Raw genomic sequence first — 22,312 nt, 5'->3', positions numbered from 1 at the left:
ATGAATCACCTCCTTGCAATTAATTAATTGTTTCATGTAGGAGTAGAGATGGCTTAGGCCCATCCACAATGTTTTGATGTTAACAAGATGGAAAATACTTTTTTTTTTTCCCCACCAAAACTTTTGGTCTTCTTAAGCAGAAGCAATAGATAGTTATGAAATATCTATAATTTTGTAGGCCCTGATTATTTGGTAGATTAAGGTTGAACACTTTTAATCTTATTTTCTGTGTTGACTGACTGCATTTTAGTTTAAATAATGTTTGTGCTACTTAAATAATGTTCGTGCTACTTTGTCATCACAGACCTAGTTAGGAGGAAAAATTTGTTACAAAGTGAAGTGAGTTTTTAGACTGGTTGTGAATTAGCCCAAACCAATGGCCTCCCCTTACATTTATTGTTTTAAGCTCCCAGGCATCTGCTGTGTCATGCCTCTAACTCCCAAGGTCATGCCTCCAGGCATTCTTTCCTTCCTGATTAGTCTCCTCTTTTCTTTTGGGTTGACGCTCATGTCCTTGGTTCTTGGGTTGGGATATCGCCCTCCAGAGCAGAAGTCCTGCAGAAAAAGACCGAAACAAAGAGGCCAGAATCATCTTTCTTTTCCAAAATGAACTTTGGCACTCACTCAAAATACACTCAGCTCACGAAAACTAGACATGAGTTGTGTGCAAGGCTTAGGTTTTCTCCTCAAAGAATTGATGCTATAGTTAAGGTTGTTGACCACGTCAGCCTCTTGAGCACGTGCAGCCACAGATGGCACTTCTGCCTGTCGGAAGCTCCGGGTACCTTCTCTAGCTGCTGTGAAATTAAGCCAATGGAAGGCAGCCATGCTGGTGAGGTTCAAAGTCAATTACCAGGAAAGAATATAAGAAATCTTATTAATTGTTCTCCTGTTTACACTGTACATAAGAAACAATTCAGCTGCCTTATTTTGACCTTCTGCTCAAAGAGAGCCGTCCTAACGAACTTGGACCCCTGGTTCTCTCTGTGTGGTTACTCATTAAATCCTTATGTCTTATGACCTCTCCTGACTGAAGACTTTAAAGGGGCTGCAGCCCAGTCACCTGGCCCAAGTACCTTCCCTGGGATAGTTCACATCAGGCCTGGCTGTATCACACTGTTGCCACTCCAGTTTCAGCAGAAGGTTACACTTTAAATTTGAACTTTTCATATTGAAGCATAAATTGAAAGTTGCCTAACTTGGTCATTGATTTGGTCACACATCCGTGTGTCTGTCCTTTGGAATACTAGCACTGCTGTGTTACTAATACAGGTTGGTCACTAGGGCCTCCCCAGAGGAAAATTCAAGTTAGGAGCAAATTCGGAGCAGTTATTGATTTAACAGTCCTCCAAATGCTTTTGTAGACAGAAGGAGCGTAAAAAAAGACTCCCAGCGATAAGCAGGCCAAATACCCTGGTTGATAATAGTAGCTAATGTTACTGACTTTTTGCCGTGTGCCAGGCGCTGCTGTGAAGCCGCACGTGTGCTAATCATTTAATCCTTGAGTCAGCCCTGTGGGGTGAGTCCTGTTCTCAGCAGGACACAGAGTCATGAAGAGTCTCACTCCATCACACATGTTGGAGGGACGGAGCCTGAAGCCCTGGGCTCCCCCGCCCTTGGAAGCCACATGCCCTCACCCGTCACACCTGCCAGCCCTGAATCCTTGCCCACTGCCCCACGCTTTTGGGAGCCAATTTCTGCCCCCGCCGTTGTCTCCCACCTCCCTTGTCCCAAGTCCCTCCACACCCACTTGTGGCCAATGTTCCCAGGGCTCCCTGGTTTTTCTTCAGCCTCCTGCCCGCTTCTTCCACCTTCTCCCCATGGCCCCAGCATGAAGGTTCCTGGAGTGGGCCTGCCCAAAGCAGGGCATGGACTCCAATGCCTCTGTGACCACCCCTCTCCCCAACATGTCCTCTGTTCCAGCCACGCGACACTCAGCCTCCACCCCCAACTCTGCCCGCCAAACACTCCCTTTCTGGAGGCCACTTCCCCAGTTTTTCTGTCGACACCCATGGCCTGACCACGGCTGCCCCAGCCCCTGGTCCTGGAGGCTCTCATGGGGCTGGCCTCTCTTTATCGTGTCTTCCTCAGCGTGGAGGAGACATCACCCAGGAGGCCTCCCTGAACCACTGAGTCTTTGCAGGGTGCACCACGTCCCGTGCCTCCTGGGCCTGGACCCGCTGCTGAGGTCCCCCTGCAGGAGCCGCCCTGTGTGGGGAGGGCCATGGCCACTGTGTTCACACTTGTCCCTCCCAGCACGATCACAGTGCATCGTAAACAGAGGCTCCTGATACACGTTTGCTCGGTGAGTGGCAGCTCGGTAGCCACAATTCAGAGCGAGAACAGCAACAAGCCTCAGGGGTGTCTCCCCCAAGGCAGGCGTCAGAGCTTGTGCTGTGGAGCTGGCACCGTGCCCTGCATCCCCAGGCAGAGGTATTCTAGTTAACGCTCCCTCTCTAGTTTATGTGCAGTCAGTCAGGACTGTGGCTAATCCTATACATATTGGGGATGTATATTTTTTTTGGAAAAAGTACATGGAAGTTCAGGACCTCAGGTTAAGAGTGAGCATTTAACACTCTCCTTGGAGTCAGTCAGTATCTAAAATTATTTATCTCAGTCTTTGGATTCCCACCTCTGAGTTGGCTGCACTCCTGGGTGTCTTTAGGTGTCCTTGACAGATTCTCAGAATAGTTGACTTAAAAACATACGTGAAACAAAAATACACCATACAGTATTTTACAAGGAGGGAGAGAGAGAAAGACAGGTGAAGTGGCAAGATGGTTTAACTATAAAATGGTTAAGGATTATTGAGGAAGTAGTCCCAGGATCATTTGATTAATTTTAGAGTATTTATTAAATATGAATTGATTGCGAGAAACTATGGATTCAGAAGTGTAGACACTGGCCACCTCTTGATTGAGTCTCTCCATGATGGCTTTTCCTTACCGCCTTCTGCTGCAGCTTAAACTCTTTAAGATGGGCACCCTGCTTTGTTCTGATTTTACTCTGTGTACAGCATACACCAGGCCTAAAATAAATATTTATTGACTAAATCACATTGTCACTCCCTTTCATAAATTCACAGTCTGGGTCAAATTCCAGTAAGGACTAACAATGGATTTCTTTCAGTCAGGCTTGCTTCTTTTGCAGAAAGCCCTTGGGTTCCATCTGGAAAAGCTGTTCCTTGTTACCTTCCCAGCAGATAGTCCTGCACACCCAGAGCAGGGCCCACCACCCGTCACAGCGGCTTCCCGGGGGAGTGTATACTGCTACCACAGCCTTTAGTGGGCATTGTAAAGTTGTAGGCTAAGTGTCCACTTAACCAGCTTTTTCTGTTTGTTTTAAATGAGGATTTGGTGAGAATAAAATTCACATAGACAGCAGCTTGACATATGCTGATGTTCCTGCCATGAATGTCTGGATCCCGTAGAAACTTGATGAATGTGAATCGAGGGGGTGCTGAGTTCTCCGAAGGCGCACATCCTGGTCTCCCCCTTCAGGGTGGTTGGCAGTCCCTGACGTAGGTAGCGCGGTCTGTAATGACCTTCACGTCTAGAGTGGCCAAGGTTAAGAGCAACAATACAGATAGAAACAAACTCCAGAAGTGTAGAGGGTCCACCATCAGTGGGCTCTGTCCCTGGCAGAAAGAGGCCATGAGACCCTTCCAAGGAGGGACTTTTAACCCCCATTTCAGCCCCAGAATGTGACATGAGCTGCCACCACTCAGAGGAAACAGCTGGAAGACACGGCGTGTCCTGGAGGCGGGTGTTCTCCGTGAGGCTGTGTGTCTCTGGGAAGCTCATGGGTGCAGTAGTAAAAATATGACCTTATCTCATTTTCACTTTACTCTCAACTTTCCAGGAGAGTGTCCCGCGTAGAGAGCAAGACGGAGCTGCGTTTCAACCCCCGCTGGTGTCACCTGTGCTGACTGTAATTTTTATCCATAGGTTTGAAGACATACCTGATAGCGGGTCAGAGAGCGAAGGAGTCTCACTGCAGCTGTTCAGAGGCCTTACTTTCTGGCTTTGAGGTCCTTGACGGCTCGCGGGTGTCCTCAGGCCCTAGGGGACAGGGGACAGCGTCGCCAGGGAGTGTCAGTGACTTGGCGCAGACTGTCAAAACCTTTGATAACCTTAAGGTTAGTTTTTTTTTTTTTCCTACTTCTAAAACATGATATTAATTCTGCAGTAGAACATGTGAAATAATAAGCATCCTTCAGGTCTGTGGCAGAGACTTGGAATGCCCTTTCATTTTTTTTTTTAACATTTTAAAATTTAGTATAAGGTTAGCAGCATTTTGCATTTTTAATATCTTTGCTTTTATGATATTTTATGCACCCCCATTTTCTTTTTACACATAGACTTGCTTCTAACTTGAATTACTATTTTCTTTCTCTATGAGCTACGATGTCTTGGGGGGATTTCTGAAAGCTCACGAAACTTGATGGTAGTCAAGGTGATTCTCTCAGCGTCTTACTTTGAGGCCTAGTTCATATCTTATTTCAGAGACCACTTTCTCAAGTACTCATACGTCTCCTGAAATCCCGTGTTTTATATAATTATTTTAAGTTTTGTTGGTGTGGGTAAAGCCCGTGCTGTATAGCTCACTGGAAGAGTGCAGGCATGCCAAGAACATTCTAGTAGTTCATCAGTGGGACAGAGATGGCCTGGTGGTTGAATGGCTGCACACATTCCTGTCCTAACAAACCACCAAGGAATTAACACAATGGGCCCGGAGCCTGCAAAGTCACTCTAATGTGTGAGTCGTTCCTCGGACTGATACCTTTTGTTTATTTTTACAGTTTACATATTTGCTGTTTCTTTCTTTTTTTTTTTAAAGAGACAGTTAAAACCTTTTCACTTCGCTGTTTTGTGCTCTCAAATAACACTGTGATGTGTGGTCAGGACGATGGTCTGCCGGTGTGGCTGTGACCCAGCCCGTTCCCGCGTGTCCTCGTCCATTAACACAGTTGAAAGCTAGCGGTCTCGGTGTTTCATGGTGTGGCACTTGGCTGCAGTGTCCAGCTTGCTTCACTGTGTTGGACTCTGTGGTGCCTCTCCTCCAGGTGCTGTGTGTGGCTCCCGTGTTCAGGTTCGTGGACCGCACGCGAATCGTTTTCATCGTGTGCTTTGCTTCCTTGTGCAGGGTTTCTCAGTCTCGACACCGCTGGTGTCAGCTTCAGGCTCGACTCCGTCGACACTCTGGGTGGAGAACTCTTTGGACGGGGGCGCCCTGTGCGCTGTGTGAGGCTAAGCAGCCTCCCTGGCCTCCCCCTACTGGATGCTGGGAGCAGCCCCTCCTCGCAGGGTGGCAGCCCCAGCCTCTAGGCCTAGCCCCGCATCACCTAGCAGGAGGGGAAAGGTGCAGTCACTCCTGCTGAGGAGGGGGTGTTAGCCCCCCTCCTCCCCGACGCTCTCTGGTGAGTGTGTCACAGTGGGTGTGGCAGAGATTTCCGCAATGCCTGCACTCATTGGAGCCAGCTCCTTTGCCTGGGCGGCTGTCTTCCAGGAGTCAGAGAGAGGAACCCCCTTCCCACGCCACCCTGCAGCTCAGAGGCCAGCACCGAGCACAGGCCAGGCTAGGAAGAGCAGGGAGGGGACCGAAACGTGGCTTCCAAGCCTGGCCTTCTTACCAGAGGACAAAGCGTTTCCTCAGGCTTCCAACTGGGCTGTAGCCAAGTAGAGAAACAGCTCAAGCCAGAGAAGTAGACGCTTCGTTGCATTTGTGTGCCACTTAAGATGATGTGCGCGCGCGTGTGTGAGGCGGGGCCCTCAGCGCACCACATGCCTGCAGCGTTGGTGACAGCGGTTCTGCACTCAGTTGCCTTTCGAAGGTGTTTCGTCCTCCCGACAACATTTTTTATTCTAGTTATCAATCTACTTATGTACTTACGTATTTTGGGTCTGGTTAGGCAAAAGCAATTTAGCATACTCTGTTGCCATGTGTAAGTTTTCCAGATAATCTTGTGATCCCTGAAGGGTCTCTATGCCCCTTCCCGGAGGGGACGATGAGAGCATATGAAGTGTCCTCTCAAATTAGTTTTGGGAAGAGAACAGGACATCCCCATCCTGAGACGAGGACACCCTGAAGGTAGCATTCCTAGATTCACAGAGTGGAAGGAGCAGGAGGAGACAGGAGGCCTGGTCTGCATGCCAGGATTTGCCACTCAGGGTCCCTCCTCACAGCCCTGCTCTGGGCCCTGGTTTCTGGGCGTCAGCAGGGCGAGGGCATGTGACTGAGAGTCATACCTTCCGGGGACCTGAGTGAGTCCCTGTGAACTGTCATCCTAGACTTGAAAGGCAGAAAGCTGAGGTCTGCTGTAAAGAATACGTTGATTATGATCTGGCAGGCAAGGTCTCCCCTCCAGCAGGGGTTTGTGAACGAGGCACAAGTGCATGAGCACTCACTGGGCCCAGGCCTCTGGGAGGATTCCTCCTGTGAGCGGGCAGTGCCTCACGTGGGTCCCTGGCCTGTCGCTGGTGTCATCCGCACTACCGTGAGCTTTTGTAATTTGCTGGGTCATAGACAAGTTCCTCCCTGTCCTTTCCCAGGATCTGCAGACTCTCTCTGTCAACAGGCTTCTTTCCCTTGGTTGCTGCTGCCATCAAGAGTTGGCTCCCGTGGGCATTTCTGTCTCCCTATATCTCCCGACCCCTGCCCAACATGGGAAACCCTGCCCAGCTTAAGGGGCCTGTCAGAGAGAGGGTTTCCCCAAGTAGGTTCCCTCGAGCAGTAGTTTCTCAGGGTGGCATAGGTGTCAAGTATGGAAAAAGTGTTCTGCAGTCAAGTCAGTGTGGGTTAAGTGACACTGAAGGTGTCTCTTTGCTCTAGGCCTGCTCAGAGCTTTAGCACAGTAACGTGCATGGGTAGGTCTCCAGAAATGGTATGCAGAGTTCTCTGGCCTCTTCACCACAGATTTCTTCTTTCAAGTTGCACCTTTTGGCAGCCTGCTTGTCTAGTGGAAGGAGTTCTATAACCAAGCCCAAGGACCCTGTGTCTGCAGCAGAGTCAGGGTTTATCTGCAGGTGCCAAGCAATGCGGTGGGGGACGAGCCTCAGACCACTCCCGCTTGGTCTTTGAGTTGAAGAGGAAGACTAGCGAAGCTGGAGTTAGTCGTCATGCTGTGGCATTTCTTAACTGTGGTTTCAGGAGTCAGGATGGCTCTGGCTCGTGATTCTCTGGCCTGGGGTCCCTGCTGGCCTATGGCTGGGGTCTGTGGCTCATCTTGCCCTGGAAAAAGCAACCTGGCGGTGACGCCGACAGCAGCAACGCAACGCGCTGATGATGCTGTCGGCAACACCGTCTTAGTCTCCTGATGCTGGCTGAGGCGTGTTCAGTTAGCCCAGCGTCGAGGTCAGAGGGCACAGGAAAGGGAGTAAGGTTTTGGATAGAGAGATTGATCATAAACTCAGCAGGGGAACTCAGTGTTAGAGTGGCTCAGCTGCAGTTTCAAGGAAGAACCAAGGACTTAGAGGAAAGGGGTTGCATAAACTCTTGGGGAGTGAATCCACGCGTCTGGTCCTGTCACGCCTCTCTCCTGTGATGCGCTTGCTTCCTTGTCCCCCAGACTCCCCTCTTGCTGTCGCCCTGCAGCCCCCTTAGTCTCCCGTGATTCCTCCAGCTAGCAAGGCCACCTCCCTGTCTCTGAAGTCTAGCTCAGTTAGTCTATACCACTTGGTTATAACACACGCAACCTGAAATGTATGCTTTCATTTCTTATGCACCTTCCTGTGAGCTCTTTGCACGCAGGACCCGTGTGTTACATAACTTCAGTTTCTCCTGAGTGCCTAGCACGGTGTCTAGCATGAAGTAGATAAGTACAGCTTCCTTTTGGCTTTTTTAACTTTTTGATGATGCACAGAGACCTGTAACTCTGCAGAGCTAGACTGAGGGCTGCACTGGAAGCCTGGGCAGAATTGAACAGAACCAAGGCAAATGCCTGCAGAGCTCTTGTTTTCTGCTCCTGTCACTCATACCCCATGTGTCTGTAAGTTATCAGCCAGTTCACAGCTAGAGAATCGCCACCTGATATTTCATAAAATAGTCTGAGTACGGTGATGACCTGCTAAGAAACAGTAGTGGTGTCAGAGGTCAAGGGCTTCGGCCCTGAGGTTTTAGGTCAGAGGGAACCCTTCACACCCAGTGTGACTGGCTTGAGTGACTGGCTGTGAGTGATGCTGCTCAGGAAGGTTCTGGCATCCCATATTGTCCCTTCCCCACAATAGAGCGCTGGCACTCACCCACTGAGCCCCATGAGCTGTGAGAACATCTTATGTCGCCTCTGAAAGGCCTCCCCAGGAGGCACCTGCTTGGCTGATCTTGCATTTGCCTCAGTCCCTTATTCAGAACCCAGGGCGTGTTCTCATGGGGCCTTTTTCCCTGTTTGCAGTTGGTAATGAGGCTAGTGGTGTGGATTTGCCCACGTAGGGGCGATTCAGAGAGGACCTGTTCCAGCTCATAAGGGTTATATTATACTTATATGGCTCTCGTGGTAAAGAATCTGTCTGCCTTTGCAGGAGAGGCAAGAGATGTGGGTTCAATCCCTGGGTCAGGAAGATCCCTAGAGGAGACCATGGCAACCCAATCCAGTATACTTGCCTGGAGAATCCCATGGACAGAGGAGCCTGGCGGGCTATGGTCCACAGGGTCGCACAGTTGGACATGACTGAAGCGACTTAGCATGCACACACACACCTGGGACCACCCTGCTGTTTCAGTTGCTGTGGCTTTTTAAATGACTCTAAGAAAATGATCGCCTCTTTTATCTCCTTGTTATTTATATGTGAAATCATTATGAATAGGCTCAATCCGACGTGAGGGCCTTTTATTTCATTGTATCAATAGATGGAAAAAGTAATAGACTTTTCTCTTTATCTGTGTGTGTAGTTTGTGCCTGAGTGCTCGGTCATGTCTGACTCTTCGCAACCCCATGGGCAATAGCCCGCAAGGCTCCTCTGTCTATGGGATTTTCCAGGCAAGAATACTGGAGTGGGTGCCATTTCCTCCTCCAGTGGATCTTCCTGACCCAGGGATCGAACTCACGTCAGTTTAGACATAAAGTATTTATTGTAAATAATTGTCTGAGTTAATTGGTGGTGATGGTTGCACAATTCTGTGACTATACTAAAGACTACGAATTATATACCTTAGATGGTGAGTTGGATAGATACAGCATGAATTGTACCTCCACGAACCTGCTGTACAAATAAGTAAATAGTAATCTGAATGCTGGCTCTGAAATGTGGATGCAAAGTAAGTTTTGTTTGTTTTTTTTTAAAAGTACTTTTCAAGTTGCATCTATAGTTTTAGTCGTGTGCATGTTTCCTTCAATTAGGAGGAAGCACATCACGTATAAATCGATAGCTCTTCCTTGTAGAACTCCAGCTAATAGATTATAAAAAGAATGAAAGAAAATCAGCTTTAGAGCATCACAGTAATAATTGCTTCAGGCAAGATCCATTGGTGAGTTCTAACTGAAGTGGATAAAAGTTTAGGGACAAACAGGACATTTGCATAGCCTCCCAGCATCTCCCCTCAGGTAGTTATTCATTTTAAAGGGAAGGATATTGAGGGAGTTCCCTGGTGACCTAGTGGTTATGGCTCTGCACTTTCACTGCCCTGGCCCAGGTTCAGTCCCTGGTCAGAGAACTGAGATCGCCCAAGCTGTGCAGCTCAGCCAATAAATGAACAGATAAAGGGGAGGAGAGTAACTTGGCAGTGGAAAACCTAGCAGAGCCCACCTTCAATGATGGTTAGCATCACGATGAATGGAACCAACCCCCACTACCGCATGTTATGTGCAGAGAAGAGTGCATCCCCTCTATGGGATTCTTCCCTCAAACCCCAAATCTCCACCAACTTCTGAGAAAACATTAGATAAATCCAAGTTCAAGGGCCAGAACTCATCAAAAGTGTCCCAGACTGGAGGAGACTAAATGTGCATGGGATCCTGGAACAGGAAAAGAACGTCTGAATGAAAACTGCATCAGGGACTTCCCTAGAGTGGTTAAGACTCCCAGTGGTTAGGACTCTACGGCTGGAGCCACAGGTTCGATCCCTGGTCAGGGAACAAAGATCCCACATGCCACGTGCCATGGCCAAAATAAATCAATTAAGTAAAATATATGCAAATTATTTTTAATTTGCATGTATTTTAAATATTTTAATTTGAATGTTTTTGAATATTTGAATTTGCGTGTATTTTTTTCCCAATTATTTTGAATTTGCATAAATTGCAAAGCAAATCTGTTGCAAATAGTGGAATGAATCTTGACAAATCAGTATATATTTTTTTTAATCTGCAGTGTGGTTAATAGTATGGTGCCAATGTTAAGCTCTTCGTTTTGATAACTGGACCACGGTTCATGTAAGATACTAACTGTCAGTGCAGCTCGGGTTTTTGTATGGGACTCTCTGAATTGTCTAAGTCTAAAAGTGTTTCAAAGTAAAACATTAAGTATACACATATAAAATATTATGTTTGTATTGTTTTGTTATAAATATAGTTATTATTGTTATATACTACACTACACATGAATTGAAATGGGAAGGTTAGTCCATTTCATTTAATTGACATGATCAGGTAGTAGAGTATCGCACATGTAGGGAATTTCCCCAAATACCAAATATTTTCTTACTTTGACTTTCTGATGGAACTTTATCATAGCACAATGACACTCTTCTTGCCTTATCAGCCTCGGTCATTAAACTCAGTGGTTGTTTAGGGCTCAGAAACCTGAGGAGGTTTCCAGGGTTCTGCACTCCATGACTTGGAGGTTTTGCGCCTGGTTCTTACAGATGTGTGTTTTGTTTGTTACTTTGCCTCCAGTATTTTCAGGCTGTCCGCTTGCTGTTCTTACTGTTTCTGGATGCCTTTCATTTTCTGTAATAATTACTGCTTCTGTCTTCCTCTAATATTTGGCTTCTACTTTTCTCTAGGATTTTGTTAACAGCAGTCATCCATTTGGGAGTGTGCATGCCTGTGCAGACCCACTAGCTTGGGGAGGGTGCCTTGGCCCTCCAGTGGCAGGCTGCAGCCTGGGGAGCCTCTGCCCCACATGGCAGGTGGCCTCTGTTCACCCAGAGGTGTCGCATGTGTGGTTGGGGTCTGTACCTGTGACTCTGGGCCAGTCCCTTCTCTCTGTGCCTCAGTGCCCTCGAGTGGGAAATGGGCTGATCACAGTGTTACCCAGGTGCTTGGGAGGACTCAGCACAGGCCCCTGTGGGTCATGTGCGCTCTTGCTGTGTATGTGCTCCTATCTGCCATGTTCTACCTGCGTCTCGAGTTTAGGAGGCAAGGGACACTTCTCCTGGTCCTAGGAGGCTTGCTGAGACTGAGCAGGCAAAGCAGGACTTTCCTCATGTTTTCTCCTTGATTCTCAGAAGAGAGGTCTCCGTGTCCCCTTCCCCTTCCTCGACAGCTGTTGGCTTAGAGCTGGTTTTATCTTGTGAAGAGAAGTAGCCTTGAAGAAAAATCTATCTTATAGCTCCGTGCCATTCATTCTAAAGAGAATATAAGGTGTGTGTGTTGAAATGTGAAATGTGTTAAAAACAAATACAGAGGCACCCAAGTGTGTTAGAGAAATAGTTACAACCTTCCCTCCAGAGCTCTCGTCCCGATGCGGGTGGCCGAGGGGTAATCTGGGAAGATGCAGAGCTTGCTCCTGGCCTTCTCCATGGGAGCTTGGGTTTCCTGGGCAACAGCCAGCACACTGCTCGGTGCGAACAGTCCCTTGTCCCGGGGACCTTAGCAGGTCTTGGTGAAGCTTCCCTTGGTGGCACTTAAAGGAGCCAGGAGGTGGCTATAACTGCCCGGGTCACTTCAGGAGAACAAGGCAGAGGAGATCAAAGTGCCAGGATTATTCTTGGGTCCCCTTTGTGCCAAGAAAAGAGGCAGAGAGAGGCTGCTGCGTGGTGGTCAGGGGTCAGGAGCCCCATGGTCGGACCCCCCACTGTGGCCAGTCACTTCTGCCTCGCAGCAGTGACAGGAGGATTAACAGAGATCAGGCACATGAGATCATGGGTGTCGCATGGATAAGCACCTGACAGGGTGCACTGGCACGTCCTAGGCACTGAGGTGTCTCCATGTCTTGGCAGCTGCTGTCATTAGAACAGTGGCTTTGACCCACTGCGCCTGCAGAGAGGCTGCCCTGCATGTCAGCTGCTCAATTCAGGCATGCCCCCAGAGCCCCCAGCCAAGGCTTCTTGGGGTCAGAGATGCCGACAGCTGCTCAAGGGGAGAGACAGGCCTTTAATGATCTAGCAAACGTTTCACAGAGGGAATTTGTGTGCCTGACAAAACCCAGTATGTAGGGTGTTTTAATCCAATTAAAACAAAGCAGGCAAATAGTTCAAGTTGCTGTGTGTCTAGGGGACAGGGGATCAAACCCGCCCACTGTTACCTGGTGAGACCCTCATGGAGCACAAGGGGCTCCCCCAAGAGATCAAGGGAATGTCGAGATATGAGAACATCTCCATCAGGGCAGACATTTTTCTCTAAGGTTTCTGTTTCATTTGTTTTAAACTTAGAATCAATACAGTTTCCCCCAGAAAAGAAAAGGGATTTGAACTCTAGTTTGTGAGAAACGAAATCCCTGCCCTTTCTATTTGGTTGGCCAAAAGGTTCATTTGGGTTTTTCTGCACGAAGGTATGAAAATCCAAACAAGCCTTTTGGCCAACAATACTATCCCGGTCAGTACTTGTTTACAAATTGAAGTATAGTTGTTGTATGATATGATATAAGTTGTGCATGCTAAGTCTCTCCAGCTGTATCTGACTCCGTGACCCTATGGACTGCAGCTAGTCACTCTCCTCTGTCCATGGGATTCCTCAGGCAAGAATTATAGGTATACAGTATAGCGGTTGACATTTTTAAAGGTGATCTTCTCTTTGTAGTTATTGTAAACTACAGGCTATATTCCCTGTGTGGTATCAATATCATACCCGGCAGTGTTGAGTCTTTTCGAGGTCAGCTAATTCCTGCAAATGTGTGAGAAGGGCTGGGTCTGTAAGCTCGTCCCTCTGCTTTACAAGAACAGCCCACCTTCGCAGGGAGCTTGAGAACCTTCACTTAGGGTTCAAGTGTGGGTTAGCGGCTAGTTTAACAAGAACTGTATTGAGATATAACTCACATACAATAAAATTCACCCTGTAGAGCATCTAATTCATTGGTTTTTAGTATGTTCGTAAAGTTGTACAGCCATCGCCATGGTCAATTTTAGAACATTTTCATTCCCCTGGAAAGAAACCCCACACCCATTCCAGTCACTCTGCATCCCCTTGTGCCTCTCATTCCTGTGAACCAGTAGTCTCCTTTCCGTCTCTGTGGAGTCACCTCTTCTGGACATTTTATATGGATGGAGTCCTATGATATGTGGCCTCTTGTGTCTGGCTGCTTTCACTGAGCGAGTTTTCAAGGTTCATGCATTTTGTCGTGTATATTAGGGCTTTATCCCTTTGGAGAGCTGAATAATGTTTCGTTCTTTGGACATCCCCCATTTCATTGATCCACTCACCCGCTGATGGACATTTGAGTTGTTTCTGCTAAAGAGTAGCCGCTGTTAGGGTGCATTCACGTACAGGCCTCTGTATGGATGTGTTTCCATTTTCACGCTGTCTGTTCCTTTGTAACTTGTCCTGAGACGTTTGGTAAACTTTCCGTTGGGTTGTGCCCTTCTTGTGTGACAGATTGCAACAGCAGCCGACTCATCTGAGTCACATAGTGAGGTTGTGTTGCCCGAGTGAGCTCTATGCTCTGTGCTCTTCTTGTAGACCTGCCCATCGTGCGGAATCACGTTCACTCCCAAGCCAGAAGCTGGTGCAGAAGGTGGAGCGGTCCAGAACGGCTGTCAGGAGGAGCCCAAGAACAGCGCCAAGGTACCGGCTCTCAGCCCTGGTCCCTGCCAGCGCCTCTCTCAGTGTGCCCACCAGAGGGGACGTCCTGTTGGGTCAGCTTCTCAGTTCTGAGGGAAACTCCTCCTGGGTGACATCACTGCACACCTTCTAGTCCTCTGGGTTTTGGACAGACGGATAAAGAGCAGGATGGATGCTGACCTGGTGGGACTCCCTGACGGCAGTGAGACCTGAGGACGTGTGGCTGAGGGGAGTTTGGGAGGCTCTTTGGGGCTGGAAGCTGGACTCAGTGGCTGGTGGAAGGTGGATGTGGAGGAGAAGAGGGGCCTCCTCAGGATGAGAGAAGAGTCTGCCCCCACCATGTCCTGGTTGCCTGGAGGAGTTGGGGGGAACGGGGAGAAGCAAACGGTTGCTCGGGTTAGAACACAGACCTGGAGGTGCGGGTTGCAGTGTGTGGGGCACAGTCCAGGGGCCTCTGGTGTGGCTGTGTCGGGGGGACGGCGCTACTGCAGCCCACATACCAGCCTCTGCTTTTGCCCTGCTTGTCCTGATGCAGGCCTCCGGAGGACCCAGCTCCAAAACGCAAAATGGACTTCTGAGTCCTCCCCCGGAGGAGAAGCTCACCAACAGTCAGACCTCCCTGTGCGAGATCTTACAGGAGAAGGGCAGGTGGGCAGGCGTGAGCCTGGATCAGTCAGCTCTCCTTCCGCTGAGGTTCAAGAACATCCGGGAGAAAACGGATGCCCACTTTGTCGACGTTATCAAGGAAGACAGGTAAGAGGGAGCCAAGGCTTGCAGGTAGAAGCACCGCCCCCGCCCCCGCCCCCACCGCTGCTTTTCTGAGTCCCCTTGCCCCCTCCAGTGTCAGTGTGTCAATAATTTGAAACGAACAGAGTGAATAATACGGAGGGTTCCCATTATTCCCTTTATACCCAGTTTACCAATGTTTAACATTTTACCGTGCTTGCTTCATCCTCTTTTCTCTCCCTGTGAAAGTTATGTGTGTTTTTTTTTTTTTTTTCTAAACCATTTGCAATACATTGGACACATTGTGCTCTCTACCCCTTAAGACTGTATTTCTTGAGAACAGGGGTGTTCTTGTATATGATCATAGTTACAGGCTGCAGTTCCTGTTCTGGTTTTGTTGGGTGGCCCCCTGCGTCCCTGACAGCATGTCCTCTCCTCTGGTCCGGGACCCGATCCAGGATCATGCGCTGTGTTGTCAGGTTTGTCATGGTTGTCAGGCCTCTTCCATCTTCAAATCTGGGGGCAGTTCCTCAGCCATCCTTCATCTTCCAAGACGTTGACGTTTTTGAAGCATGCAGGCCAGGCTCTTATATAAAATCTTCCTGAAGTTGGATTTGTGTTGAATCCCTCAGGATTCTGTCTGGGCTGTGGGTGTGTCCACACCCAATGGAGGGGACTCGTCTTCTCCAGCCCTAGAGGCCCAAGGCGCCACTATGATGACCTTTGTCGGGCAGTGCAATTGATCATCTGGGCGACTGTTGCCAGCTTCTGCAGTCTGTGCTTGTTGTTTTCTCCCTGTGACTAGTCAGCCACCCATGGCATCATGTAGAGATCCTGTTCTTCATCGCACTTCACTTGACTCATCTCCACTGATGACTCTTGCCTGTAATAGTCCTTACTGTGCTGGTCAGCATGGCGACTGTCCTGCCGCAGCACTGACAGCACGTTCTCCACTTAACACTTGGCATTCTGCAGTGAACAGCCTCTCCCCACTTACCACTTAATCTCTCCATGTGTGGACATAGAGATCCATGTAAACCCGCATGGAGTACTGTTTTACTTAACAGGGCATCCTTGACCACTGTCCTAAAGAGTGTGATGCCCTGGTCATCCTGAATCTGGCCCCGGGAAGCCCCGTTCAGGCTGGCTCTTGCATCCTTCTGACATAGCTCTTTCATTTGTCTTGAGCCATTTCTTACTTTCCAGCACAACACCTCAGTTTATATTTTCCCTGCCCCAGCACAGGCATCAGCTATTTCTCCAAAGAGCCCTGGCTCCTTTTATTGAAAAATGGTACTTAGATATGTTAGTTATTAATGTTCGATTGATTGTAATCAAAGGCATACACTCACTATGTGACTTCATTCCTTTTACATTCATTAGAACGTGTTCTGTGATTTCTGCATGTGGTCTGTTTTGGTGAACGTACGATAACACACTTAAAAAGAATGAAAACTCTGCATTCTCAGGATGTTGCAATCCATAAACCTCAATTAGATTCAGGTGATTGGCAGCAGTGTTCAGATCATGTGTCTCTCTACTGAAAATGTGGGCGGCTTTTCTATCCATTATTGAGATAATTGATAAGATGATTATTATTTCTATCAATTATTGAGATAGTGAATAATCTCCAGCTGTGGTTATGGAATTGTCTGTATCGATCGCACAGAATTGTCTGTGTCTCTGTCTCTTTGTTTCAAGTATTTTGAAGCCCTTTTTTAGGTACATACACACTTGTGAGTGTTATATGTTCCTGGTAATTAATCCTTTTATCATTTTGAAGTGTCCATCTTTGTGCCTAGTAATACTCTGTCTTGAAGACTGCATTATCTGGATATTAACAGTCACTCTAGCTACTGTTTGCATGCTATATCATTTTCCATTAAAAAAAATTAAAACCTGGGTCTTTATTATTTGAAATACATCTCCTGTGGGTCTTGCTTTTTAAATCACTCTGACAATATCTGCCTTTTTATTATATTTTAATATACTTTGTTTTTAGCCATACCTCTTTGCATTATTTTTCTTTTAGTGGTTGCTCTAGGCAGTCTTATATTTTTGTAGTCTTCCTATCGTTAATATAGTATCATTTCACTTTAAATGTAGAAATCTTCTATCAGTATAGGTACATTACCTCTCCTCTCATCCTTCATGCTATGGTTTTCACATGTTACATATATATACACATTATAAACAACAACCTCCAATTCCAACCTTTTGGTAACCTCAGGTTGGTCTTTTTTGATTGCTTTTTGTTGAGGAGGGACCATGTTTTCCTGTTTCCTTGCTTGTCTAGTAATTTTGGATTATGTTGTGCACATTGTATACAAAACTCTCCATTCTGTTACATTCCTTTGAAGAGTATCAACTTTTTGTTTGTTTCAGCAGCCAGATAAGTGATCTGAACTCAAATGCCAAACTCTGTCTCCCCTGAGGTGGGCAGCAGCTGTTCTTTTTGCCTTTATTAGGCTGCTTGGAGTTGGCTGTACACACGTGCGTTTCAAGGGTCTTCCAGAGATGGGAGCAGAGCCTGTGTGCAGAATGTAGGGCTCTCCCTTCTTGGGTCCTCTCCCTCTGGGATGCCCAACCTCATTTTCCATCTGTGGGCATGCTGAACTCTCTCTCCTGGTTTTCTAAGTCAGTAAGACTGGAGCTTTTCTATCTGAGTTGTAGCTATCCTACACATGGTGCTGACTAATGGCTCTCTGCAGATGAAACCCGCCCCCCCCCCCCCACCCCCAAATTCAACTTCTTCCAGGTGTAGCTCCACTTACTGCTTCAGGCTAATCGCCAGTGTTTTCAGTTGTTTTTATATTTTGTTCAGGGTTTACCTTGTGACTCAAATGGTTAAGAATCTGCCTATAATGTAGGAGACTCAGGTTCAATTTCTGGGTCAGGAAGATCCCCTGGAGAAGGAAATGGCAACCCACTCCCGAATTCTTGCCTGGGAAATCCCTTAGACAGAGGAGCCTGGTGGGCTAGAGTCCATAGGGTTGTCAAGAGTTGGACACGACTGAGTGACTAACACTTCAGGGTGTGTGGTCGCTATCTGAGAAAGGATTGATCCAACATGAGCTCATCCCTGTTCCCAGAAGTGGGATGGCCCGGTATTCATCTCAAACAAGCAGCACAGCTTACAGTGTGGATCCTGCCTCTTGACTCTTTGCGACCCCATGGACTATACAGTCCATGGAATTCTCCAGGCCAGAATACTGGAGTGTAGCCATTCCTTTCTCCAGGGGATCTTCCCAACCCAGGGATTGAACCCAGGTCTCTCTCAGTGCAGGCAGATTCTTTACCAGCTGAGCCACCAGGGGCAGGAGACTAGGGTTTGATTCCTGGATTGGGAAGATCCCCTGGAGAAGGGAAAGGCTACCTACTCCAGTATTCTGGCCTAGAAAATTTCATGGACTGTATAGTCCATGGGGTTGCAAAGAGTCAGACACGACTGAGCAACTTTCACTTTGCCTCTTGACTGCGGAAATACAGCCTTACGTTTCCTCCTTGTAGCTGCTTTGTTGTTTTTCCCTCTGTCCTCACTCACCAAGTGAAAGGGAAGATGGAGGGGCAGTCAACACTTGGGGGTGGCGTTTTTTCCTCTGCTGAACCTGAGAGCCATAAGGAATCTCGCACTTATCACCAGGAGTCGTCTGAGCGTGGAAAGGACGACGTGTAGTGGCCCTTGCTGTGTGCTGGGCGCCTGATGGGCACTTCATGTACTTAATCTGCTTTAATCATTCTGGCAGTTACTGTGTGAAGCAGAGAGACAGCCCACAGCTATATTTTCATTTAAAAATTATATTAACATCCCCTTAGATTTATAGTAATTTTCTGCAGGATAAAACGGATATGACTATTTGCTAGCCATCCGTAAAAGAATGAGAGAACCGCGTAAAGCAGGCTTGATTTCTCTGCTATTAAAATCATCGAGCATTATCATTTTTCAGGTTTCACACGCAATCTGCATATGTGACAACGGCTCCAAAATTACACTGACTGTAAACACAATTTTGTGATAACAACCTGTTAGCGGTGACAGTGGTAATTACTGTCAGTGCTCTGAGTGACAGGACAGCCGGTTCTGAATTATGTGTGCAAGGAAGCCTCCGAATCCACATAAGCACGATCCATGCAGGGACCTGCTGGTCCTTCAGAGGGGAGCGTTTCATGGAACAGAAAAAGCTGCCGCCTCCTTCTAATTCTGGATGCCAGAAGATGTTTTCAAAAGCACAGTTCTACTGCTGTGTGTTATATTTATGGTGAATAGGCATTCTTTCATGGAGGTACAGCCTGAAATGGGATTCTGTGTAGAAGCACGAAGGACTTTCCAGAGAGTTCTAAAGGGGTGGTTGAGCAGTATCTATTGTGCCGTGACTTTCAGGTTCAGCCTTTGTGACATGCTCCACAAACGGCATCTCTGTAGCTAACGGTGATCCTCTGATAGAATAAGTGTGACGATTGTGCTGCACGTTGATTGATTGCATTTATCATCTCTTCTAGCCTGATGAAAGACTACTTTTTTAAGCCGCCCATTAACCAGTTCAGCTTGAACTTCCTGGATCCGGAGCTCGAGCGGGCCTACAGGACCAGCTATCAAGAAGAGGTGTGTGTTTCCTCATAATTTTACTAAAGACGTGCTGGTTTTACTCAGTAGTTCTCAGTCTTGTGTTTGGGCAGCCATTTTTCATTTTCCTGAGCAACAGGAATTTGAAGGCTCGTTTTGATCTCCCACAGTCTGTATGTAAGCCCTGAATTTCACCTGTATGTGAATTCGTCCCCACAAAGGAGAAAACCCTAAATCTGTCTACAGCAACTCAGCTTGTCACCTCTTGGTCTCCTTCCCCTTCAGCTGGTGGGTGCCCAGGCTCCCCGGCCATGCTCCAGCCCCTGGAGGCCTAGTATGGGGAGGGGGGCTCCAGCCCCACCTGTTCTGTTCTCCAGGAGGACTTCTCTCCCTGTTCCCTGTTGGCTTTCTTCCCACTGTGATGGGACACAAATCAGGCCTGCCACCTCACTGGGATTTCCCAGATGCTTCAGGGCTGAGCTCCCCTCCACTGCCCTCCCCTGCCTTAATTCCTGTTGTCCTGTAACTCTGAGCCCAAACGTCACTTCCTTCAAGAAACAGTCCCTGACTGCAGACTGGATTCCCACCCACCCCATACCACCCCCCACCCCTCCCCCCTGCCCATTACACCGTGTCTTCACAGCTGGAATCCTGTATGGAAACCTCTTCTTGTGGGACTGTTGAATCATATGCCTCCCTCCCTGGACTCTCAGCTTGGGGAGGCAGGAGCCCATCTCTTATTCTCTACTCTATGTGGTGTCCAGTCCTCAAACCTGCAAGCGTTTGGTGGGGCTTGATGGGAGCGATGGACAGAAGCAGTAGCCTAGAGCCTGGTTTGAGTTACAAGCAGCCAGCCCCCTGCGGTCTTCCTAGACCTAACCCAGCTGTGTTACAAGGTCAAAAACACATACCCTCCCAGCCCAGAGCCAAAAGGGTTTCTTCTTCGACTTCCATTTGTTCATCCAGAGGATCACCCCTTAGTGTCTGCCGCATCCAGGGCCCGACCAGGCCCGAAAGTCCTGGTGAACCAGACAGGGCAGGTCATGCCTGTGGGGTTGGGTTTCATGAGCCTCTTGGGACCTGAATACCTGTGAATACCCCAGGCGGGGCTCCTCATGTGGACTTTTGAGTCAGTTGATTGATGCCTGGAGAGCAGAACATCATCTCATTTAGTCCACACATCAGCCTTTTAAGCAAGTTTATGATGATCCTCATTTTGCCAAAAGAAAGCCAAGGCCAGGGAAGGTTGAGAGGCTGAGACCCCGTCGCTAGACTGGAACATCCCCCAACTGCGGTGCTGAGTGCAGAGCCTCCCTAGCAGCAGGCATGGGCTACCCACCCCTCTTGTCACCAGATGCTCCCTGAGCACCTGCTCCTGGGACTGAGGCCGAGAGATGACAGACGCTCTCAGGGAAGCAGTAACCTGGCAGAAGTCAGAACCCAGACTCCTGGGTCCCGAAAGGCCCTCAGAGCACACTGACCCCAGGTTGAGGGCCTAGAGGGAGCCCATGTTAGTGGGAAGGCTGGCAACTAACCCAGTGAAGGAATGTTGCCGAGAGGGGCCAACAGCTGCAATCCTTGGAGATGAGATGGAGCCTGGGTACCTCCAGGGATCTGGGGGCGCTTCCATCTGGCAGATGGGGTGGAGGTGGCAGGTGGGCAGCTTCCTGCACAGTGGACGTTATGCCAAAGGCCAGGGGAGCTGGGAAGGATCCAGAACAGGGGGTGGCACCATCAGACTGTGCTGTGTAAAGGTCACGTGGCTGAGCCATAGAAGGTGACGGGAGTGGACGAACCTGCAGTCTAGGGTGCAGGTGGGGTGCTGCCCCTGGAACTTGGGGCAGGGGGTCAAGGAGGGGAGGGCTGCAGGAGCAGCGGAAGGCTCCAGGCGTCCCCACTTAGGCTCCCACTGCACTCGGTGTTTTCCCAGTGAAGCATCGCCATCGTCCACAAGGTGTCGGTCCAGAGTTCATCCTTGTTCCAAATAAGGAAACGAGGCCCAGGGACAGTGGGTGACGTGGTCAAGGCACCACAGCCCTGGCTGGGCTCCTCCTCGCCTGTGTGACCTTGGGTGGCCCCTCGCCTTGGCCTCTGACCTATGCCCTGAGACGAGGAGCATTTCCTCCTCAAGAACTGTGTGAGTGTGGAGTGCGGCTGTTCCCTGCAAGGGTCTACCTGGTGCTTGGAGCTGGCCTCTCTCTCGGACTCTGGCTTTGTCATCATTTTTCCCCTTTGCTGTGATTCTCTAGTACCCCGTGCGTGTCGCTTTGTCACACTGACCACACCACCATCTGAGACGCTCATCTGCCCACCATTAGGCTGTGAGCCCCCCAGGGGCATTGTTTCCCGTCTGTCCGTACCCCCTGCATCCCGTGCAGACCCAGGCCCAGAACAGACTCCTGCCATTACTGTTACTGCTGACCTGCTGCTGCTCTAGCCCCGCCTTCTGCTTCGGTCAGGAAGCCCCGAGTCTGGGACCTGGCTTCTAGCACGACTTTCCTGTCAGCAGCATATTTCAGGCTCAGTGTGTCACACGCCTGTGAGAATTTACTGGTTTGTACTCAGCTGCTCTGTGACCTTGGACAAATTTCTGCACTTCTCTGTGCCTCAGTTTCCTCACTGTTGGGCAGGGGGTAGTATCAGGGAGATGGCTGTGTGAAGCATTTCTCGCCCGCACCTGGTCCGTGGGAGGCAAGTGTGCAGCAGACACCCACTGTTCCCCACCTGGGTCGCCTTCCTCCAGGCCGCACACCCAGCAGCGTCTGTTAACCTCCCCACCGCCACCTCCCAGCAGGTTGTAAAGAGCTCTCCCGTGAGGACTTTCGCCAGTGCCACCTTCAGCTCCCTCCTGGATGTGCTTCTGTCAACAACAGTGTTTCTGATTCTCTCCATCACCTGCTTCCTGAGGTACGGGGCCGCCTCCACGCCGCCCCCGCCGGCCGCCCTGGCAGTCTTCGGAGCGGCCCTGCTGCTGGAGATCCTGTCCCTCGTGGTCTCTGTCAGGTAAAGGCCCACCTGCGGGCTGCTCCGCAGCTGTTAGCCTTCAGCTCCCTCTGCTGGCATAACTGCCAGCCGGCTCCGCGAGTGCATTTCTGGACGGTCCTCTTCTCTTCCCTGGCCCAGCCCTGCTTCACAGGCTCCTCCCTCGC

The 22,312-nt window shown here is 49.1% G+C and overlaps 1 protein-coding gene across 3 annotated transcripts in view; it reads left to right on the top strand.

The window, feature by feature from the left end:
• The window catches only part of ADCY9 (adenylate cyclase 9), a 112,020-nt gene that overhangs the window by 64,057 nt on the left and 25,651 nt on the right, over nucleotides 1–22,312 (top strand). For 2 of the 3 annotated variants that reach the window (XM_005224482.5, NM_001205917.1), the window contains 5 exons: nucleotides 3,948–4,138; nucleotides 13,772–13,876; nucleotides 14,409–14,626; nucleotides 19,100–19,202; nucleotides 21,958–22,166. In XM_005224482.5, the coding sequence (XP_005224539.1) occupies nucleotides 3,948–4,138; nucleotides 13,772–13,876; nucleotides 14,409–14,626; nucleotides 19,100–19,202; nucleotides 21,958–22,166 (826 nt within the window). Of the gene's footprint in view, nucleotides 1–3,947; nucleotides 4,139–13,771; nucleotides 13,877–14,408; nucleotides 14,627–19,099; nucleotides 19,203–21,954; nucleotides 22,167–22,312 lie in introns of all 3 variants that reach the window. The other variant, XM_005224481.5, reaches the window with a different exon arrangement.

The sequence above is a fragment of the Bos taurus genome, chromosome 25 (genome assembly GCF_002263795.3).
Source record: "Bos taurus isolate L1 Dominette 01449 registration number 42190680 breed Hereford chromosome 25, ARS-UCD2.0, whole genome shotgun sequence".
In the NCBI taxonomy this organism is placed as follows: domain Eukaryota; kingdom Metazoa; phylum Chordata; class Mammalia; order Artiodactyla; family Bovidae; genus Bos; species Bos taurus.
The sequence above is the reverse complement of the archived record's forward strand: the minus strand, read 5'-3'. Positions and strand labels throughout refer to the sequence as shown.